The sequence below is a fragment of the Triturus cristatus genome, chromosome 3_1 (assembly GCF_964204655.1).
Source record: "Triturus cristatus chromosome 3_1, aTriCri1.1, whole genome shotgun sequence".
NCBI lineage: Eukaryota > Metazoa > Chordata > Amphibia > Caudata > Salamandridae > Triturus > Triturus cristatus.
Genome location: NC_140583.1, coordinates 479,267,314 through 479,287,529, shown reverse-complemented (window position 1 = coordinate 479,287,529; position 20,216 = coordinate 479,267,314). Strand labels below are relative to the sequence as shown.

At 43.9% G+C, this 20,216-nt stretch overlaps 1 protein-coding gene across 1 annotated transcript in view; it reads right to left on the bottom strand.

Annotated features, from left to right (window-relative positions):
• Positions 1-20,216, bottom strand: part of TMC3 (transmembrane channel like 3) — a 530,883-nt gene that overhangs the window by 31,274 nt on the left and 479,393 nt on the right. Inside the window, exons 19-20 of the mRNA XM_085646348.1 lie at positions 16,767-16,845; positions 8,347-8,389 (exon numbers count right to left, since the gene is read on the bottom strand). Of these exons, the coding sequence (XP_085502474.1) occupies positions 8,347-8,389; positions 16,767-16,845 (122 nt within the window). The remainder of the gene's footprint in view (positions 1-8,346; positions 8,390-16,766; positions 16,846-20,216) is intronic.

The following is a 20,216-nucleotide window of genomic DNA, read 5'->3' as shown; positions in this document are numbered from 1 at the left end:
CCGGCGGCTCCGGAGTGCGATCTCCACTCCCTACCTCCGGTGCTCTTCTCCTCAGGTTCCGGCGACTCCGGAGTGCGACCTCCACTCCCGACCTCCGGCACGATTCTCTCAGGTTCCGGCGACTCCGGAGTGCGATCTCCACTCCCGACCTCCGGCACGCTTCACCTCGGTCTCCGGCGACTCCGGAGGGCGGACTTCACTCCCCCGTCGACGCCGCTCACTCGACCTCGGGTGACTTCCTCCTCGACCTCTGGTACTCTCTACGACCTCCGTCGGCGCCCTCTCTCGACCTCTGGCGGCTCCGGGTACGACGTCTGCTTTTCCAGTCAGCGCCGCTTCTCCACCTCGGGCTCCAGGTCTCAGGCTTCTCGACGTCGGACTCCAGGGAAACCAGTATCCAGGTCAGGATCTTGCTGTTCTTGGATTCTAAGGCCTGTTCCTGCTGTCCAGGTCCTTAGGATGACTTTTCTTGCTTCTTCCCACACAGGGCTTCAGGCTGGACTCAGTCAGTAGGGACTAGTATCAAGGGTGGGTTTATGGACCCCACTCCAGGCACAAGTTTCCACCCCTGCTGCCTCACTCCTTCCTCCTTCAGGTTTCTGCTGCTCACTCTTCACCAGTCAGGTGCCAACTGCCAACTCCAACTGCCAACTCTCTGTCTTAGCTTCCCAACATTCTAAACCACCTCCAACTGTCACAGGGTTTTGGAATGTTCTGGAAGGTGCTAGTAGGTTCCAGCGGGTGCTGGTGATGTCACAGGTGGCCACCATTTTGTGCTCCAGGCCCTCAGACAGAAGTTCCAGGGGTAGATAAAATGGCTCCCTGAATCTGCATCAACACTAAAAAGTCTGGTGGTTCCCAAAAAGGAAACATTCAAACAGGGTTTGAGGCAAAAGTGGGACAAAATAAATAATGATGAGGAGGGACCACCCAAAGGGCTGACAGGTCTAACACTTCCCCCCTAAAGAAGTGTGATCTTGATCCCATCTGGAGATAATGTAGGAGTGCATCATACTCATGAATGTCAGCACTCAAATATATTCGATTGTAACTAATGTTGTAAAGAGGGTAGAGCAGTTTATATTAAAGAGTGTTTTGCTTGAAATATATGTATTTAGAATGTGATTAATAACGTTACGTGACACTTTATGTATTAATATAACCAGTAGGTAATAACCTGAAATGTCACAATTTGAAATATGTAATTAAGACGTGTACAACTAATGTTTAAAATTTATACGTGTAATTCGAATTACTCATGTGCAAATGCATTTACACCGAGACATTTATAATTCATTGCATTTATTTGTGCCTTGAACAGTTGCATTTATTTTAGAAGGGTGCGCATATTCTGTAACCCTGTGCACCTGGTAACTTTGCAAACTAGGCCTTAAGAAAAAATGTGTTGAGTTGCTGATCACTTTATGATTTAAAATTCACGTTTAAACTTCAAGCATGGAATGTACGCTGCTGGGCTGTTTCTATTGCAGGGTTGGATAAGCCTCATTATTTAAAACAAAGGAGTTTTTGTTAATAGATAGCAAAGCATGAGAAAGAATAGTTGGCAAAGGGAATTGCAGTAACATGTGAGGAGAGGAATGGCCAAGGACGAGAAGAGATTAGGTGTTATCTGAATGAGAAGGGGTACTGAAGTATCCAGTTTTACCAGAGCTATTGAAATTTCCAAAGGAGGAGCCACAGGAGTCGACGGCAGATGATATTATGTTTGTGTTTTAGTTAGGTAGAGAGTCTACCTTGGGAGCAGACAAACGATGCTGCTTGCGTGGCTTTACGCTGCTCGACCCATCGTCAGAGTGTTTCTACTAAAGACTCTGATGGCTGACAACTTTCTTTTTCCTTATGCCATTATGTCATTACTTGATGCTTTCATTTAGGGTTGCCCTTATTAACCCCTTCTGTGCTCATGACGGCCAGGAGCCGTCATGAGACAGAGTGGGCGTGTGCTCATGACGGCTCCCGGCCGTCATAACACATGGCCCCGGAAATCCCCCAGCTTCCGAGGCCCCCCCCTGGTTTCCCTGAAATGACGATCGGAGCGCACGTCGCGCTGACTTCATTTCAGTGAAATTGAAACTGAAATGAGCCAAGAGGCTCATTTCAGTTTCCCTTTCTGCGTGCTCAGGGGGGCTATCTCAGCCCCCTGAGCACGTAGAAAGATGGGAGAGGTATCGTTGGAAAGGGGGGAATCTCCCCTTTCCAGTGGTATCCCTCCCCAGTGGATCCCTGCTTGAGGATCACCCCAGGAGGGCGATCCCCAAGCAGGGATCCACCCAGTAGACACCAGGGAGGGGGGGAGTGGCCCCTTGGGCAAAGGCCTTTGCTCCCCCAATTACGTTTGGCACAATTTAGTCTTTTTGCCCCCCTGGGGGGGCAAAAAGCCAACAAGACACCAGGGATTTTTTTTAGGATATAAAAATAAGGATGGGGGCTTCCCAAAATGGGCATACCTATGCTCCCACCCACCCGCCACCATTACAGCCTTTCTGCCCCCCCGCGGGGGGCAGATGGGGCATTGGCCCCTAATCTGCCTCTTCGGGGGGGCAGAAAACCCACTAAACGCCAATGTATTTTTTTTGCGCAATTATTTTTGCAAATTTGAGCAAATATTAGCCCCCAATCTGCCCCCGGGGGGCAGAAAACCCACTAAATACCAGGGATTTTTTTTGTGCACAATTTGTTATAGGGTGGGGCCTGCCCAAAATTGGCATGCCAATGCCGCCACCCCCTGCCACCATTACAGCCTTTCTGCCCCCACTGTGGGGCAGATGGGGGCAGTAGCCCCCAATCTGCCCTCCAGGGGGTGGGGGCAGAAAGCCCACTAAACGCCAGGGATTTTTTTTTGCAGATATTTTTTTTAGGGTGTGGACTGCCCGAAACGGGTATGCCAATGCCCCATCACACCCCAACAAAAATGAACGTATTTCTGCCTCGCGGGAGGCAGATGGGAGCTGTAGCCCCCAATCTGGCCCCCCGGGGGGCAGAAAGCCCACTAGAAACCAGGGATTTTTTTTTATTCGTGTAGGGGCTGCCCAAAATGGGCATGACAATACCCCCACCCCACCCCACCCCCAGAGAAATTCCAGTCTTTCTGCCCCCCAGGAGGGTGAACCCCAAGCAGGGATCCACCCACTAGACACCAGGGAGGGGGGAAGGGCCCCTTGGGCAAGGGCCTATGCTCCCCCAATTACGTTTGGCACAATTTAGTCTTTTTGCCCGCCCCCTGGGGGGCAAAAAGCCCACTACCAGGGATTTTTTTTAGGATATAAAAATAAGGATGGGGGCTGCCCAAAATGGGCATCCCCATACCCCCACCCACCCGCAATCATTACAGCCAGGAGCCCTCAATCTGCTCCCCCGGGGGGGCAGAAAGCCCACTAAACGCCAGGGATTTTTTTTTGCTGATTTTCTTTTAGGGTGTGGGCTGCCCGAAACAGGCATGCCAATGCCCCTATCACCCCCCCCCCACAAAAATGACAGTAGTTTTGCCCCCGGGAGGCAGATGGGAGCTGTAGCCCCCAATCTGGCCCCCCGGGGGGCAGAAAGCCCACTAGAAACCAGGGATTTTTTTTTTATTCGTGTAGGGGCTGCCCAAAATGGGCATGACAATACCCCCACCCCACCCCCAGAGAAATTCCAGTCTTACTGCCCCCCCCCGGGAGGGCAGATGAGGGCAGTGGCCCCTGATCTGCCCCCTGGGGAGGCAGAAAGCCCACTAGGCGCCAGCAATTACGCAGGCTTTTTTTATGCGTGGGGGTGGGGGCTGCGCAAAATGGCCATACCAATGCCCCCACCCCCACAAAAAATAGCCACAGTCTTTCTGCCCCCCTTGGGGTCATATCGGGGCGAACCCTCCTCCCCCGATTCCTCCCCAGGGTGGCAGAAAGCCCACCAGGCTCCGAATTCCTTTTTAGCAATGTGCCTACCTGTGGATTTTGGGCCCTAACGCAGGTGGCACGTAGGGAAACCTAGCAAGCCTGTACATTTTTTTAAACTAGACACCAAGGGGAATCCAGGATGGGGTGACTTGTCTGGCTCTCACCAGGTTCTGCTACCCAGAATCCCATGCAAACCTAAACATTTTTTTAAAAATCCCACATTTTCCTCACATTTCTGTTGTGGGAAAGTTCTGGAATCTGCGTGGATCCTCAAATTTCCTTCTACACAGCATTCCTCCAGGTCTCCCGATAAAATTGGTACCTCACTCGCGTGGGTGGGTCAAGTACCCGCGACAGGCAATGGCCCAAAACCTAGTCAGGCGACATCAAAATTACCTATCACAAACCAAACTGGTTTTCAAGGGGGGTCCCATGAGTTTTTGGCCCCGGGCTCGGCGGCCATCTAGGGAAACCTACCAAACTCACACATTTCTGAAAACTAGACACCTGGGGGATTCCAGGGAGGTATGGCTTGCGTGGATTCCCTAGATGGCTACCGAGCACAGGGCCAAAAACCCAGGTGACCCCCCTTGCAAAACCATGTTGTTTTGTGATAAGCAATTTTGATGTCACCTATATACATTTTGGGCCCTTGCCTGTCGCGGGTACTCGGGCCTCCCACATGAATGAGGCACCATTTTTATCAGGAGACCTGGGGGAATGCTGGGTGGTAGGAAATTTGTGTCAGCCCCGTGATGCCACAACTTTCCCACACAAAAATGTGTGAACAAAGTGATTTTTTCAGCTAAATTTGAGGTTTGCAGGGGATTCTGGGTAAGGAAACATTGGGGATCCACACAAGCCATACCTCCCTGAAATCCCCTGGGTGTCTAGTTTTCAAAAATGTGTGGGTTTGGTAGGTTTCCCTAGATGGCCGCCGAGCACGGGGCCAAAAACCCAGGTGACCCCCCCTTGCAAAACCAGGTTGTTTTGAGATAGGCAATTTCGATGTTGCCTCAATACATTTTGGGCCCTTGCCTGTCGCAGGTACTTGGACCTCCCACACGAGTGAGGCACCAATTTTTGGGGGAGACCCAGGGGAATGCTGGGTGGTAGGAAATTTGTGTCAGCCTGGTGATGCCACAAATTTCCCACACAAAAATGTGTGATAAAAGTGATTTTTTCAGCTATATTTGAGATTTGCAGGGGATTCTGGGTAAGGAAACTTTTTGGGATCCACGCTAGCCATACCTCCTTGAAATCCCCCAGGTGTCTAGTTTTCAGAAATGTGTGGGTTTGGTAGGTTTCCCTAGATGGCCGCCGAGCACGGGGCCAAAAACCCAGGTGACCCCCCCCCTTGAGAAACCAGGTCGTTTTGAGTTAGGCAATTTTGATGTTGCCTCAATCCGTTTTGGGCCCTTTTATGCCGCGTGTACTTGGGCCTCCCACGCGAGTAAGGCACCATATTTATCGGGAGACCCGGGGAAATGCTGGGTGGTAGGAAATTTGTGTCAGCCCGGTGATGCCACAACTTTCCCACACAAAAATGTGTGAAAAAAGTGATTTTTTCAGCTAAATTTGAGGTTTGCAGGGGATTCTGGGTAAGGAAACGCTGGGGGATCCACGCCAGCCATACCTCCCTGGAATTCCCCGGGTGTCTAGTTTTCAAAAATGTATAGGTGTGCTAGGTTTCCCTAGTTGCCGGCAGAGCTAGGATTGAAAAACTACTGCTAGGCACTTTGCCAAAAAAGGGTCATTTTTCACTGTGAAATTGTGGTGTGTCCACGTTGCGTTTTGTGCTGTTTCCTGTCGCGGGCACTAGGCCTACCCACACAAGTGAGGTACCATTTTTCTCGGAAGACTTTGGGTAATGCGGGGTGGGTGGAAATGTATGGATCCACGCAGATTCCAGGACTTTCCACCACAGAAATGTGAGGAAAATGTGTTTTTATTGACAATTTTTTAGGTTTGCAAGGGATTCTGGGTAACCGAACCTGGTGAGACGCAGTCAAGTCACCCCATCCTGGATTTCCCTGGGTGTCTAGTTTTAAAAAATGTATAGGTTTGCTAGGTTTCCCTAGGTGCCGGCAGAGCTAGGGTTCAAAATCTACAGCTAGGCACTTTGCAAAAAAAGGGTAATTTTTCCTTGTGAAAATGTGGTGTGTTCACTTTGCGTTTTTAGCCATTTCCTGTCATGGGCACTATGCCTACCCACACAAGTGAGGTACCATTTTTATCGGGAGACTTTCGGTAATTCATATTTGTAAAGCAACTGTTATTACCTATTGACTTTTGATGCATTTCTGCCTTCCAAATGAAAGACAATGTGTAAAAGAGAAGTAATTTTGAAAAATGATCGATAATTCTCATGCTAGTATGAGTATTCCCAATTTCGGAAATGTACAAATATGTACTGTTTCTAAACTCTATATTTTGTTCCCATTTCAGAAATACATAGGTGTCTTTCATACCGATTTTTTCATGCATACATTTTCACAGAATAATTGCTATATACCCGGTACATAATAAAAAACCATTGCAAGTCGCTGCTCAGTTTTTGGCACTGGGTTCGTCGGGTTCTTGGTGAACCTACACGTCCTATATATCCCCACAACCAGTAAAGTCCAGCGGATGTAACAGTATATTGCTTTCAAAGGGCTGTCATAATTAGAAGAAGTTACAGGTGAAAACGTTGACACAAAAGGCTGTTTTTTTAAAACTAATTTTCAATTTTTCCAATATTTAACTGTTAGTTTCTATAAAGAAACTTTGAAGGATCTACACAAATGACCCCTTGCTGAATTCAGAATTTTGTCTACTTGTATAGCTTTCCAGGATCCATTATTGCTTTCATACCCATGTCTACCATTAACTGGAGGGAGGTTGAAAGCACAAAAAATAGCAAATATCGGCTATGTCCCAGAAAAATACCAAAACTGTGAACATTTTTTTGGTTTTCTGACAAGAGTCTGTCATTCCCAAAAAGCTGGGAAAATGGTGATTTCAGCCCCACAAACCCTTTTTTGATACCATTTGTAGGGAAACACCCAGACGCTTTCATTTGCAGCACTATTTTCCCATTTTTCCTAAAAACCCAAAATTCTGCTGTATTTTGGCTAATTTCTGGGTCCCCTCCAGGGTAATCCACAAACCCTGGGTACCTTTAGAATCCCCAGCATGTTGGAAGAAAAGGACGCAAATTTGACGTGGATACCTTGTGGTCAAAAGGTTACTGGGGCCTAAGCGCGAACTACCCCAAATAGCCAAAAAAATGTTTAGCATGGGAAGGGGGGTGGGGGGTGGGGGGGGAAGGCCTAGCAGCGGAGGGGTTAAGGTAGTGTAGGAATAGTCAGGTTACTCATGCTTGTTAAAAAGAATCATCTGATGCAATTTAACCTTCATTTCTTCTTTTTGATTACATGCTTCATTTTCTTAGTTAGTCACTTGATTTGTACGATATAGGGTACCTCTCTTCAGGGGATTTGGACTTACTCTGATCTTTTTTATTTTTCTATGATTTTTTTTAGAATGATCTACATTGACTTGTTTATAAACGTATAATTAAAACTGTTAAAATGAGATCAGAGAGTTGAGTGGATTAATGTGTAGCCACGTTAGTTGCACTGTATTGAAATGATAATCAGAGGTTTAATTCCTTTCACCGATCACTCTACTAGAAAGACATATCCTCTCTGGAGGGAAATTTTGCTAATGGGCCTGGATTTTAACATCCCCATCATTACTGTGTAATTCTTCTCTATGACTGTGTAGAATAATGCAATAGTTAACAGAAGACAGAGTGTGGGGAACGGATAGAACATGACGTGATTTGTCCTGTCAATGTGTGAACGCTCACAAACTCTAGTTTATATGAATATTCACAAACTCCTATCCAACCATTTCTACCCATGGATACGGTACTCCTGACATTTTGTTAAAGGCTGCCATTTTCCTAATATGCAAATACATGCTTTTTCCTTCTTTTGGTCTACAATAATGGGGAAAACATTTTTCACATTAATAAATCTCTTCTCCAATGGCTTGCCAAGGTTGATGGAGTTCCATTACTCTTCCTACCCTGGAAGAAGATTTACTTCACTCCCTTGCTGGAGTAAAACTCAAACAGTATCCAGAGTCGGAAGAGATTGGATAGGCTTTGGTGAATGCTCACAAACTCATGAGTTTGTGGGTGTTAACAAATTTACAAGGAATCTTGTTCCTCCCACTCCTCATCACTTATGTGGAATTTATTACTGGGTAATTCTAATCACTTGTTGCATCGAATTAACACTATTTACACCGGCAGGTATACTTTTATGGATATCAACCAGGTGTTAACAGAGCTATTTATGGCCATAAATTATGGTTTACAGCTTTGAATCATCCCATACATTTAATACACTCAAAAATGCACAGCATCTTTATATCTTATCTTTACATCTTTACTTACCTACTGCCATCTGGAGCACTTTTTTCTTATCCTCATTCCTCTCCTGTAACACATTAACATAATATGTTTTTCAAATAATTTCATGCAGAATACCAATACCAAAGAAGAAGTTGGTAAAACACCTTTTCATGAGTCAGGTTCTGTCAGTTCTTTTAAGCCCTGATCTACAGACTGCATTTTGGACCATGTAAATTAGTACTCTTTACATTACAAATGCAATTCACAAGCCTACAGAAGAATATCTATACCTTTTTCTCTCCACCACAGTTGCAAAGATATCTGCAGACATAGGCATATGTTTTTGTAGTAAATGTGAATGGACCGGCGGAGTGGTGTGAAAATAGGGAATACATACTACAATATTTGTGAGGTTGAGGGAGCATTAATAATGAGTTTAGCAAGGGACATCCTAACCAAAAACACATCCACAAAAGAGTCAGACCATTGCAATTCACAAAAATAGACTTCCAGATAAACTACAACCAAACAAAGTCAAAATAATAAATGTGCCCCCATCCCAGCCGAGAAGTAAGTTAAACACCACACATGTTCAATCTCTGGTTTTTCAACACACTCCCATAGAGCACAGTGAAGGCAAGGGTTTAACATAGCACCCCATAGTACTTAATCATAAATTATTAAATAAATTCTAAATTTAATTTACAAATATTTAAAATGTAACCGATAAAATGTAATTAAAAATCTAACTTTTAACCAAGTTTAGAATTAATTAAATAAACAAATGTTAGTGAAGGCGATTTTATTTTTAAATTGTTTGAAAAATAATATTATGAAATAATATATTAAATTTACTTTAAATTTAAAACACATTTCTGTAGAGGTGGTAATGCTTTGTAACTTTTATTTTATTCGTTCTGTCACTGAAAAATTTCCAGTTAGAAAATGAGGTATGGTTCCATCTCAACCGTGACAAACCACAGAAATTCACAATAACTCGCACCACCCCCTTGCGTTGTGTATGACATCAGACATGGCATTCATGACATCACAATGGACAATAATGATGACATCAATTATGACATCTCCCATGACATCAATGTTTGTCGATTTTGTATTCTTAGTGTGTGTGTGTTTTTTTAACATTATATATTTGTTCAACTTTTGCTTTGATTTTTATCTATTGTGCACATATTTTGACTTTTTTTCTTTCTACCAGATCTTAGTTATCAACTGACACGACACACGCCACAAACTCGCCTCATCGTTTTTCATGGTAGACCTCGATGCATTCTTCTCAGATTTTCATGTTTTTATGATGTGCTTAATTTCCAAACCCCAGTGGCTGTGTGCACTAGGAGTTTGATTTTGTGATAGAACTGTGACCAGGCCATGTGCCCAAACAGCTGTGATTGCCTAACTCAAGCTGCGCAGATCGTTTGTCCATTTGCAGCAGGGAGAGGCTGCATGTGCTGGCCTTTGGCCAGACTTCACATCCATCCTGCTGAATGCCGCCAATTCCAGTTCACATGGACTTCTGCCATGCATAGCAAGACTGGACACATGATCTGTTCTTTGGCCAGGTAATGTGCTCAACCTGCAGTGAGCGACCAACACCCGCTGTATAAGGCCTTCAGCCATGCACAGCAATTGTTAGGCATAGAGCCTCACCTGTGACTAAGCCTTTTAGTAAACTCACAGCTGGTGCAAAATTGTGTCCCAGGTCTAGCACATGAACCAACCCCTGCTGCGGGTGCCCAACCTCCACAGTGCATAGTATTTGGCAATCATAGTGGCTCAGAGTAAACTTCAGTGGCACAAACATTATTGTATGCTACTTTGGGCTGGCAGTGCCAGCCCATGAAACTAGACCTGAAATCACCGTACATTTTTGGCATCTATGGTTTCCTAACACCTCCATTGCAGGCCTTTCCTTTGTTGCAAACATTGACCCCGGCCACCATTTTAGGTGTTGTGGAGCCACAGTCCCCGAAAAGGTACAGAAGATCCTGCAACTCTTTCCTTTTTTTAAATTTACCCTGCAAGGAACCGCTTTAGTGTCCCTTTATTTTGACCTGAGGTCAGGGTGTGCCCACCCGGTCCCCTTACATGGCCTTATTTAACATTTCTGCATGGGGACCTTTTCCACGTCCTGAAATGTTTCTCTTGTGGCAGTCAGTCAGAGCTCTGAAAACTATTTCCTGCACTAATACCGTGGTTCTGAAAGGGACAATATCTGTAAAGGTTCCTTCATCCTTTCACATTCCTTTGTTTTTCTAATTTCTGGATTTGTGGAGGATCCACAAATCACAAATGGCATATGTATATAAAAGTGTTAACCCTTTAAAGCCTGCTTAACAACTTATTAAAATGAATATATCTCTTAAACTATTGAACATTTTTACATCAAACCATCAAAAGCACATTTTCTGAGTAAAGTTTTACTTTAATGCCAAGTTTAAGGTAAACCTATTCAGTGGTTTGGCCCGGAGGTTCCAGCATAATTTCCTAAGGGAGCTAAAATGGGAAAACACAATTGTGTTCCCTCCCCTTTTTTTCTGTGCTTGGATCCGCACGAAAGTTTCAGGCTGTACATTAGCTTACATTGGTAAACGATTGCCAAGTTAAGTACAGGTCTGTCCATGGAGTCACCAAGTGTTAACCCTTTAAAACCTGCTTAACACATTTTTAAAATGTGTATCTCTTAAACTACTTAACATTTTTACATCAAACCAACAAAAGCACATTTTCCGAGTAAAGTTCTGCTTTAATGCCAAGTTTGAGATAAATCTATTCTGTGGTTTGGGCTGGAGGTTCCAGCATAATTTTCTAAGGGAGCTAAAATGGCAAAACACAATTGTGTTCCCTCCCCTTATTTTCTGTGCATGGATCTACACGAAAGTTTCAGGCCGTACATTAGCTTACAATGGTAAGCGATTGACAAGTTAAGTACAGGTCTGTCCATGGAGTCAAAACTTATAGGCAAATCAAAAAATGCCTTTTCAATTTAAACTGTGGCTGAACAATAACTACACAGTGGCAGCACAATAAAATTGAGATTCTGAAGTTGTGGGGTACATCAATTAAACATTATACCGTGATTTTTGTTGTTGTTGTTCATTGGAAGAAGGAACGTTTATTTGAGTAGGGAGTGGACAGCACACTGCTTTATGATTAAGCATTATTAAACCTTATGGTTTATTTTTGGACACATATTTCTTCTGGTTGGTTTGAGTGATGAGCCATTATTTCTTCATTTTTTGGGGACCAGAAAGGGCTGTTTCTCGCACTCCGAATACACTTGGTGATAATGTGAAGAGAAGGAATAGAAGATGGCCATTAATTCAACATACACATTACTCTTTGAGAGCAAAAGGTACACAGTTATTATTCAACAGTCCCATGCCATTATTGATCTTAAGGCTGATCTAAGCAATGACGGCAGGGCTCATGCTAGCTTAAGGCTACTATGAGCATGGCAGCTATATGTGTACAGTGATGAAAAATGTATAGATCAGCCCACTTTTTCTTGGAATTCATGAGAAGAGACCTTTATGCAGGCAGCTCCTTTGGAATGGTGGCTTCTACAAGCATTTCTCACTGGATTTCGTACATGGCCAGTCAACTGGGTTAGAAAATTAGCATTCCATAGCTCTCCCCCAGTCCTGTTTTTATCTTGTCACAAATAGTATAAGAAAGAACCAACAACAGCTGTGTGCTCACTTTGGTTACTCATTTGGGATGCCCCTGATTGTTTTCTGTCATGCACAGCATTGAGATTGTCAGTTATAAAGCGGAACTGCTAATGATTGGGACAAGGTCAGTGGCCTAGTTCATTCTGTGAGCAAAGTAACGGTGGGAGTGAAGGGGGACCTAGCAGTAGGTGTGGCCAAGGCTATCTTTTGGGAAGCTTACTTATTGAAGGGAGAGCCCATGCACCACAGCAAGCAATGGGATGACACAGACAGCTACAGAAGTGATGGCATAGAATGTTGACCAGAAAGTGAGCTCTGTATTGACAGCGCTTCTGGAAGTTGAGCGCTGAATATTGCTGCTGCCAGACAGTGGTTGTGGTTTTGGTTATGGAGGTGTCCATCTGTGAGGAACAGGCTACACACATATGGAGCAATAGTTCTGAATCTGACAGCCTGCTAATCATTCGCCTCTGGGGAAGAGTCCATATGATTTATGCAAAGCAGACTTATTTCAGTATGGGTAGACTCCAGTGCTGTTATGGGAGAACGATGGAACACTAAGCGAAAATGAATGCTTCACTGAAAATGCTCACTAAACCAGTCCCGCTGATCAAGGTGCATCCCGATGGACATAATATCAGATCAACATATTAGATTTCTTCCTTAGACCTGGGGTGCACCATGTTGGAAAGATGCTGATTGTTGGAGGACCACTTAGTAAAGACTCCATTCTGCACCATTGTGATTCAAATGTTGAGAGCAAATGTCCCACTCATTTCCTTAGGCCACCTAAATATGAAAGCCAGTCACAAGCTGGAGTACCTATTGAGAAAAACTTTAGTGTAGCAGTGAGTAGTGTAACCCAGGAGTAGACATCAGAGGGAATGTTGGTGGCCTCACATTGAGTCACAGAAGATGGTGGTTCTCTGACTGCACTCAAACATTCTAGAGAGTATCAGTAGAGAAGGGGACAGTATTATTATCCTCACATTTCAATAAAGCACCAGCATATAGTGAGATAGGTTATAAGATAATTGGAACATAAATGGCGTAGCTATTAAAAAAAGTTTTTTTAAAGTACATCAGGCATAGAAAAAAAACCTCAATACTGCTATGAGGATACAAGGCTGAAGGTTTATACAACTAAACTAAAGTGAATGGAAATGTCACGCCGGACATATCAGCATGAACCATTTAAGTGGCACAAAAAACATTGGAAAGAGTTACGGGAACCATACATATATATATGTAGTATCTGATTAAAGAATAGTTCCCTGGTAGTCTTTGAATTAGAGCTTGGACACCAAGGAAAAGATCACCCACAAGTCCAATGATGATAACTATATTTAGATTAAGAGATAAGATAACTTTTCTGGCAGCTGTAAGTGAAGTGGGTGAAATGCACCCCCAGGAGTTCAAGTTCCTTCTCTACTTTGAATTCTCACCTTATACACGGAACATTCAAAGTCCATGACCATACCAAGACGTGGGAGGATCTGCGGGTTAAGACTACAAGTCGACTTTGAAACTGGTCATATATTTTTCAGCACTCCTAGGCCAGCTGTGGTGTATTTGGAAGCTGAACGTATTTGTTGATCCACGCTGCTTAGAGCGTACGTTATACGTTTCCATGCAGAGATGACAGCAGAATGTTGTAGCTTTACAAGTTGATATACACCACCTTTTATGTTCAAATGATGTAGCACACATTGCTTGATTCAAAGAGATATGCTGCCTGGACGCTGTTTCTCACATCTTACCCCAGGGTGTGCTGGTATACACTGAAAATTTCATAATTGTTATTAGTACTCTACTTAGTTAGAGAGAGTTGAATCTGCATGTGCAATCAATGGGTGGGTTTCTTCCAGATAGCAACTTCAGAATATCTGTTCGAGCACTCATACTCTTGCCTCTGGATGGTAGTTCTACTCCACGGCTTTCAAGCCTTCACACTTGCACCCTCAGTGGCATTCTACATTCCACAGCATGTCTCATTCAGGCTCTGCTCATCTTCAACACAAGCTGCATCGTTTACAAAGCCATAAAGAACAGCACCCCCACCTTTCTTGCAGACAAGCTCACCCTTTCTAGTAGTTCTCGACACACACACTGCCAGGACATCATCAGACTGCAGACTAAGAAGTGTAAAAAAAGAAAAAGCACAAGACAGTAGGCCTTTCAATCTGCACCCACGATCTTGTTCAAGATCCCTGCACTCATCAGGACATCCCCAACGCTGATCCAAGTTAGGAAATTGTTGAAGACTCACCTCTTTGAAGAACACTACATCACAATGCATTAACTGTCCACAACTCAGCTTCAACTGCCTCATTGACTTTATGCTTGTCTTGGACAATATACAGAGCTCTGCTGTCTTTTGGCTACGTTTGCACTATAGAAATACTGTATACATACATACATGCATACATGGGTCCTATGTGGAGCCCAACTTCAGTTTATCAAAGCACCTGAAACTCTTCGTTGGAAAACGTTACCGTGCTGTGAATGAATTCCTTTAAAGGAGAGGGCAATTTTTGATCAGCATTAAAATTGTAGAGAACCTTAATTTTCTCTGCAAAATATTTATTTTGTTTCTCTCCGAGTTCCTCAGAAATAGGCACCAGATGAACAGTGGCTCGATCAGCTAATTTTGTTGTTTATTTGAAAACTAAGGCCAAGATTAACAAAACTTTCACCCAGTGCTAACAGCACCCAGTGTTACTGTGCTGTGTAAGAGGGAGACTGCTGGAAAGCAGAAAATGTACATAGATATGGCACTATCTTGTCCTCCCCCTAGCACTGCCACACAATTAGGCTGGCAAGCGCCATGCACACACCTTTGCACCATAGTACAAAGGTGTCTGCGTGAGAATAGCATAGGTTTTGTACTGAAAGGGTGCCCTTCCAGTACAAAATTCTATGCCTAGACAAACTTCAAAACTGTTCCCTCATTGGATGTGTGCTGTACAGTGCAGCACAAATGCAAAGTGGGAAAAGTTAGAAGAAATAAAAGCATTTCTTCTTTTTAATGCCTGTTTTCAAGTGGCTTTATTTTTAAGGCGCAATACCCTGTGTTTTATTGTTAGTAGATAGGGTTTTGCATGAGAAACCATGGGTGGTCGCATGGGACTGCCCATGTACCACACATGGAACGCCCCATTGATGCAGAGTAAAGCAAAGCAGTGCTTTGCGTTGCTTTATGTTGATTTCAGGCAACTTTCTAATTCAAAACAAGCTTTGCACTGGAAAGTAAATCCAAAGATAAACATTTTGTGCAGGTTTGCATCACTTTTGTGACACAAATCCAGTGCAAAACGTTTGTTAATCTAGGCCTGAGGGTTTGGGAATTTCTAGAAGAAAGAAAATGGATTTTTGTCGTGTTTTTTTAAGATGGATTTGCTCCTCTAGCCAGAGAATCATAAGAATGACGTCAATGCCAGTCTGCTTTACATGCTAAGGCGGAGGAGTGTTGCCTCACTGCTTTGCAGCAGTGTGAATAAAAGGAAAAATAAAATGATAATAGCTCGTTGTTATTATCATTTTATTTTCATCCTGCTGCGGCAGCTGCGTCGGGCAGGGCTTCTCATCTCTCAGAGCAGGGGGAGGAGTGGTGGGCACTCTGTAAGTGTGCATGGATGTTTGGCCAGCTGTATTGGGTCGGGCAAACAGTCATGTGCATTTTGCATGCTCTCCACCTACGCTGCATTATAGCCAGGGTGGAGAACATGCCCAGGTTCCCAGTCCCTGCCTGAGCGCTGAACCATGGCACTCAGACCAATCACAACGCTGAATTGCAGCATTTGGGCTTGGCTTAGGGGAGCCTGGGTGCTTCCTGGGTGCTCTGTTCCTGTCCTGAGTGAGACGCAGAGAGATGACGGTGGAGAGACGCGGCAAAATGCATTGAGAATGTAAGTTTATTTTTTTTACTTTACCCCCTCCCACCCGCCCTCCGACCTGCCACCTCCGCCCTCCACCCTGCCACCCCCGATCTGTGCCAGCCTCCACGGTTTACATGGTCTTATTTTACCAGTGCGCTAAGTTTTCATTAAACCAGTAGCTGATTTATTTCGATATGTTAATTTTTGTAAACAAAGTAAGGCCTTTGTAGGTAATCAGTCTAGTAGCCAATAGTGTAGATAATAAGGACAGGTTAATTCAGTCTCAGTTAGATCAGTTCCAGGTAACTGGTAAGATGGTAAGTACGTCCCACCGGCAGCAGCATTCTTCTGCTCAGCCCCACTCATTCTAACTGACACTCATACAAACCATGCACTCATGAACATTCTATTACATCCCATACACACTGGCTTCAGCAGAGAACTGAGAGATAACAGGATACAGCAATAATTACCTTCTCTTTGCGTTTTCTAAAATCTAATTAGTATGTGCCTTACACTGATCCAAAAGAGAGTCTGCAGAATTAAGACTCTGAACCATGTCCAATATCTCATTTTTAGAATCCAGGATAGGGAAATGCTTTTTACCTTAATGTTAATAAGCCCCAAAAATTGCGACATTTAAAAACAGCAAGGGAACGTAAATCACAGAATACTGAAATGAAGGTATCATCAATGCACCCAAAACCCAAAACGTTGCTTTACAAAACGGAAAAAGAATGTGGAGGTTTGAGACTACAACATATTGTGAAAAATAAAAACCAGTCCTCACTTTTTTCTTATATTAGGTCATAAAGGGCAAAGCTATGCTAAAATACCATGTCTACATGATAGCACAATGCACCTGATAAATTACATTCTGCTTACTCACATTTTGAATTTGATTTCTCAGTTGGTTATTAGTAAATTTCAATGATCTTGCAATACTCTGTAGGTAATAAATTAACATGCTGCAAAAGAGAAGTAAAGAAGAAAAACACAATCTTAAAATCCCTCATTGGCTTGAAACATAATGTTAGGTGTTCTCTGTATATGTTTAAGTCATTCATTCTTTACAACTTAATGCGAATAAAGCCCATTTTCCAAAAGGGTGTCATTCATCTGCGCCTTCTGCCTGTCTACCAGAAATGATGGGGGTGACCATTCACTCACTCTGTAGATTTGCAATCAGGATTTAAGTTAGCAATTCCTAGTTCACCTCCTAATCGCTCTTTAATCTTGGCTGTGGCACATTTTCCCCTTAGGTTGGCTTGTTGTAAGTTACATTGAACAAGCAAATAAATATTTGAACAGACCAGAGGTACCATAGGTTTTCAATATTTCAACCTTCTTCTCTAATGCTAACACCCATTAGCACTTCTCTCTTTGCAGTGTAGGAGGAGGGCGGGTCCACGCCATCACTCCTATACCAAAATAAGGTCATGTCTCCGAGCAGTTTTACATTTTCCTGTATGGGCATGCATTGATACAATTCATGTCTATCATCGCTGCCCCTTTAATGGCAAGTGTCATGGCGGCCAAATTGTAACATAGACTCTGGAAAGGAGCTCTTCAAATCTGAGTGTTCCTTCCTCTTTGCATTTTCAGATCTGCTCAGAAGAAATGGCATAGATGTAACCCACTTTAAACACATTCACAAGGTGTGCTGGAACATCTGCCAGGCCCAGTTACTGATGCACCTCCGAGTGAGATTCAAAACTCATCAGTTGGAACCATTCTTCTGGCCTCTCCTTCTTTCATGCACCTAACCTAGTGCACCTTCTGTGTTCATGATACTTGTTTCCTGCCTCTCATATACTTTTGCATTGCTTAATGTTTTCCACCGCGACATGATCTTTGTATGCACCATTCACCGTGTTATTTGTACTTGTCATTGCAGTGTTCCAACCTATAGTCACAGTGCATCCATCTTTGCCTCAGTGCTAAGGTGCAATGTAGGTGGGTAGTGTGCACATTACAAACAGGCAAGTAAACAATACATACAGAATAAATAGACATGTTGTTGCTAGCAAAGGGCAGGGCGACTGGGTACGTTCATCACAGTTCAAGAGTAGGATAAGCTGTGCTGTTCCCAGTGGCGGCTCTCCCATTGGGGCGTGGGGGCGTTGCCCACTGCTTTCTCGCGGTGCACGAAGGCAGAAACATAAATGGTAATAACTACCATCGTATGTTTTTGCCTTCTCGCACCGGCAGACAGCAGAAGTGACTGATTGGCGGTGGGCAACCAAACCGACCAAACAGTCAGTATGCACAACAGTGGGCAAGCCACTCCCCCCTGCCCTCGAGCAGGACGGCCCACTCTCCCTTTTTTCTCGATGTAGAGAAAATGGCCCGCCTGTGGGGCGCTCTCCGATGCGGGTCACCAATCACAACGCTGCCTTTGCAGCGTTGTGATTGCGGAGGGGAGGGAGGGAGGGAGGCTGCCTGTTAGCTGATGACGATCTAGGAATGGAATTCGGAAAAGGCAGGACGGCGGGAGTCGGAAGTCGGACTTTGGACCCATCCAGGACGGTAAGTTAAGTTTGATATTATTTTATATATATTTTTAATTAAACAAACCCTACCCCCACCCCGAGCCAACCCCATTTCCACCCCCTCTCCCCCACCCGCCCGTCATGCCGGCCGTGACTGCCACATTTATTAGATTTCTGAATTTCGGATTGAGAAGCCCCACATAATAAATGCTGTTAAAAGCAAAGCGTTATGAAGATTTCACAGTCCTGTCCCAGAGGCAAAGTTGTTATGAATTGTACAGTGTTCTTACTCATCTAAATGCAAATGCTATGTTAATATATGTTGCTATAATTATATTGCCATTATTATTTTTGCAGTCTTGAGTCTTATTAAAAATTAGCTCTTTGCAAGAAACAATATCTCTGACATACTCAGTTTCGCTACTTATAGTAATACAATACAGCACCCAAACCATTCAGTACCATCATTGTTTACTCCGCCTATTTTAAGTAGTAGTGTTTCAATCTCACATCGCACAAATGCATTCAAAGATGCATTAACTGTATTCGCCTAACAAGTGAGCTAGCATGACTATGCAATTTTCAGTTAAGCAAAGAAACTTACCGGGTGCCGATCGATCGATCACATTTCTAATCGCCAATGTTGAATTCCAAATTGCCATCTTCGGAAGAACACAGTAGAAGAGCCAAAGACCTGCATCAACTTTGTGAGCAGAGTTGCATCACAACTGCAAAGCCAACCTCCCTAGCTATCGTACAAAGTCTACTACTGTAAACAACTGCTAAGCCTACTACTTCCCTTCCAGTTGATTCAGACATTCCGACTATTCCACTGGTTTAGGGCTCACTGTGTTATAGCGCATCACGCCAGGCAGCTGTAGCTTGCCCCACACTTATCTGTATTAAAAGATCCGCAGTTTGTTTAGGAACGAACAAGCAAATAAATGTTAATAAAGTAGCAGGTGACTCGCAAGATCTGAGCTCCATTAAGTTGGGCAATTGAAACCATTTTCGTCTTTATTTCCTTTGTTCCCCACTGCACCCGCCTCAAGCTACTTCAAAGCGCTACGGTTAAGGTACATAGTAAAATGCTTGCCCGTAATGCGTGATCAATTCTCTTCAGACAAGCTACTTTCATGCTTCCCTGGAGAGCTTCACTGCTCTGCTGAAATAGAAATCTGTGCTTGTACCTCAGCGTTCCTTCTGCACTGAAGGGTCATATTTTCACACCAGGCTTCATGAGTCGTAGCTTGCGGGCTCAGAATGCACTGGGACTGTGTTTGTGCCACACAGGTGCCGTGGTGGTGCAAAGCCCTGAGTCAGCCTGCCTGAGCTCTGTTGTAATAGAAGATCTGCACCTGGCGCACAACTGTGTGGTGTGCCAGCAGTCATCCACCCCTCGTGCAGGCAGGCTATGAGACATGCCTTCTGAGGAGAAGGGTTGATGTGAGGATAGATCATTGTAAGTGAAAAGCGTATAGCCTGGGATACTGATAGTGAATGGGAGATGTCACATGCCACTGTTAAACCCTCAACACTGTGCAGAAATGAGATGGATCAGTGTTTGAAACAATATGTGACAATAGCCGAACCATGAACGTGTTTACATTTGCTGTAAAACTAAAAGCGAGAAAGTTACAGTAAAAGATGAATTGTGAGATGCACATTTTGGTTTAGAGGTGACAAATATAAATCGATTTTAAATAACGTTAGTATTGGCACTATTCAGCATCAGTGAACTGAAGATGTATGCAAATGACACTGGGGAAAAGTTTATTTTTTGTGTGTGTTAACTTTGTGTTATTTAGGTTGTCAATGATTTATGCAGCAGTGACGTTTGCATGTTG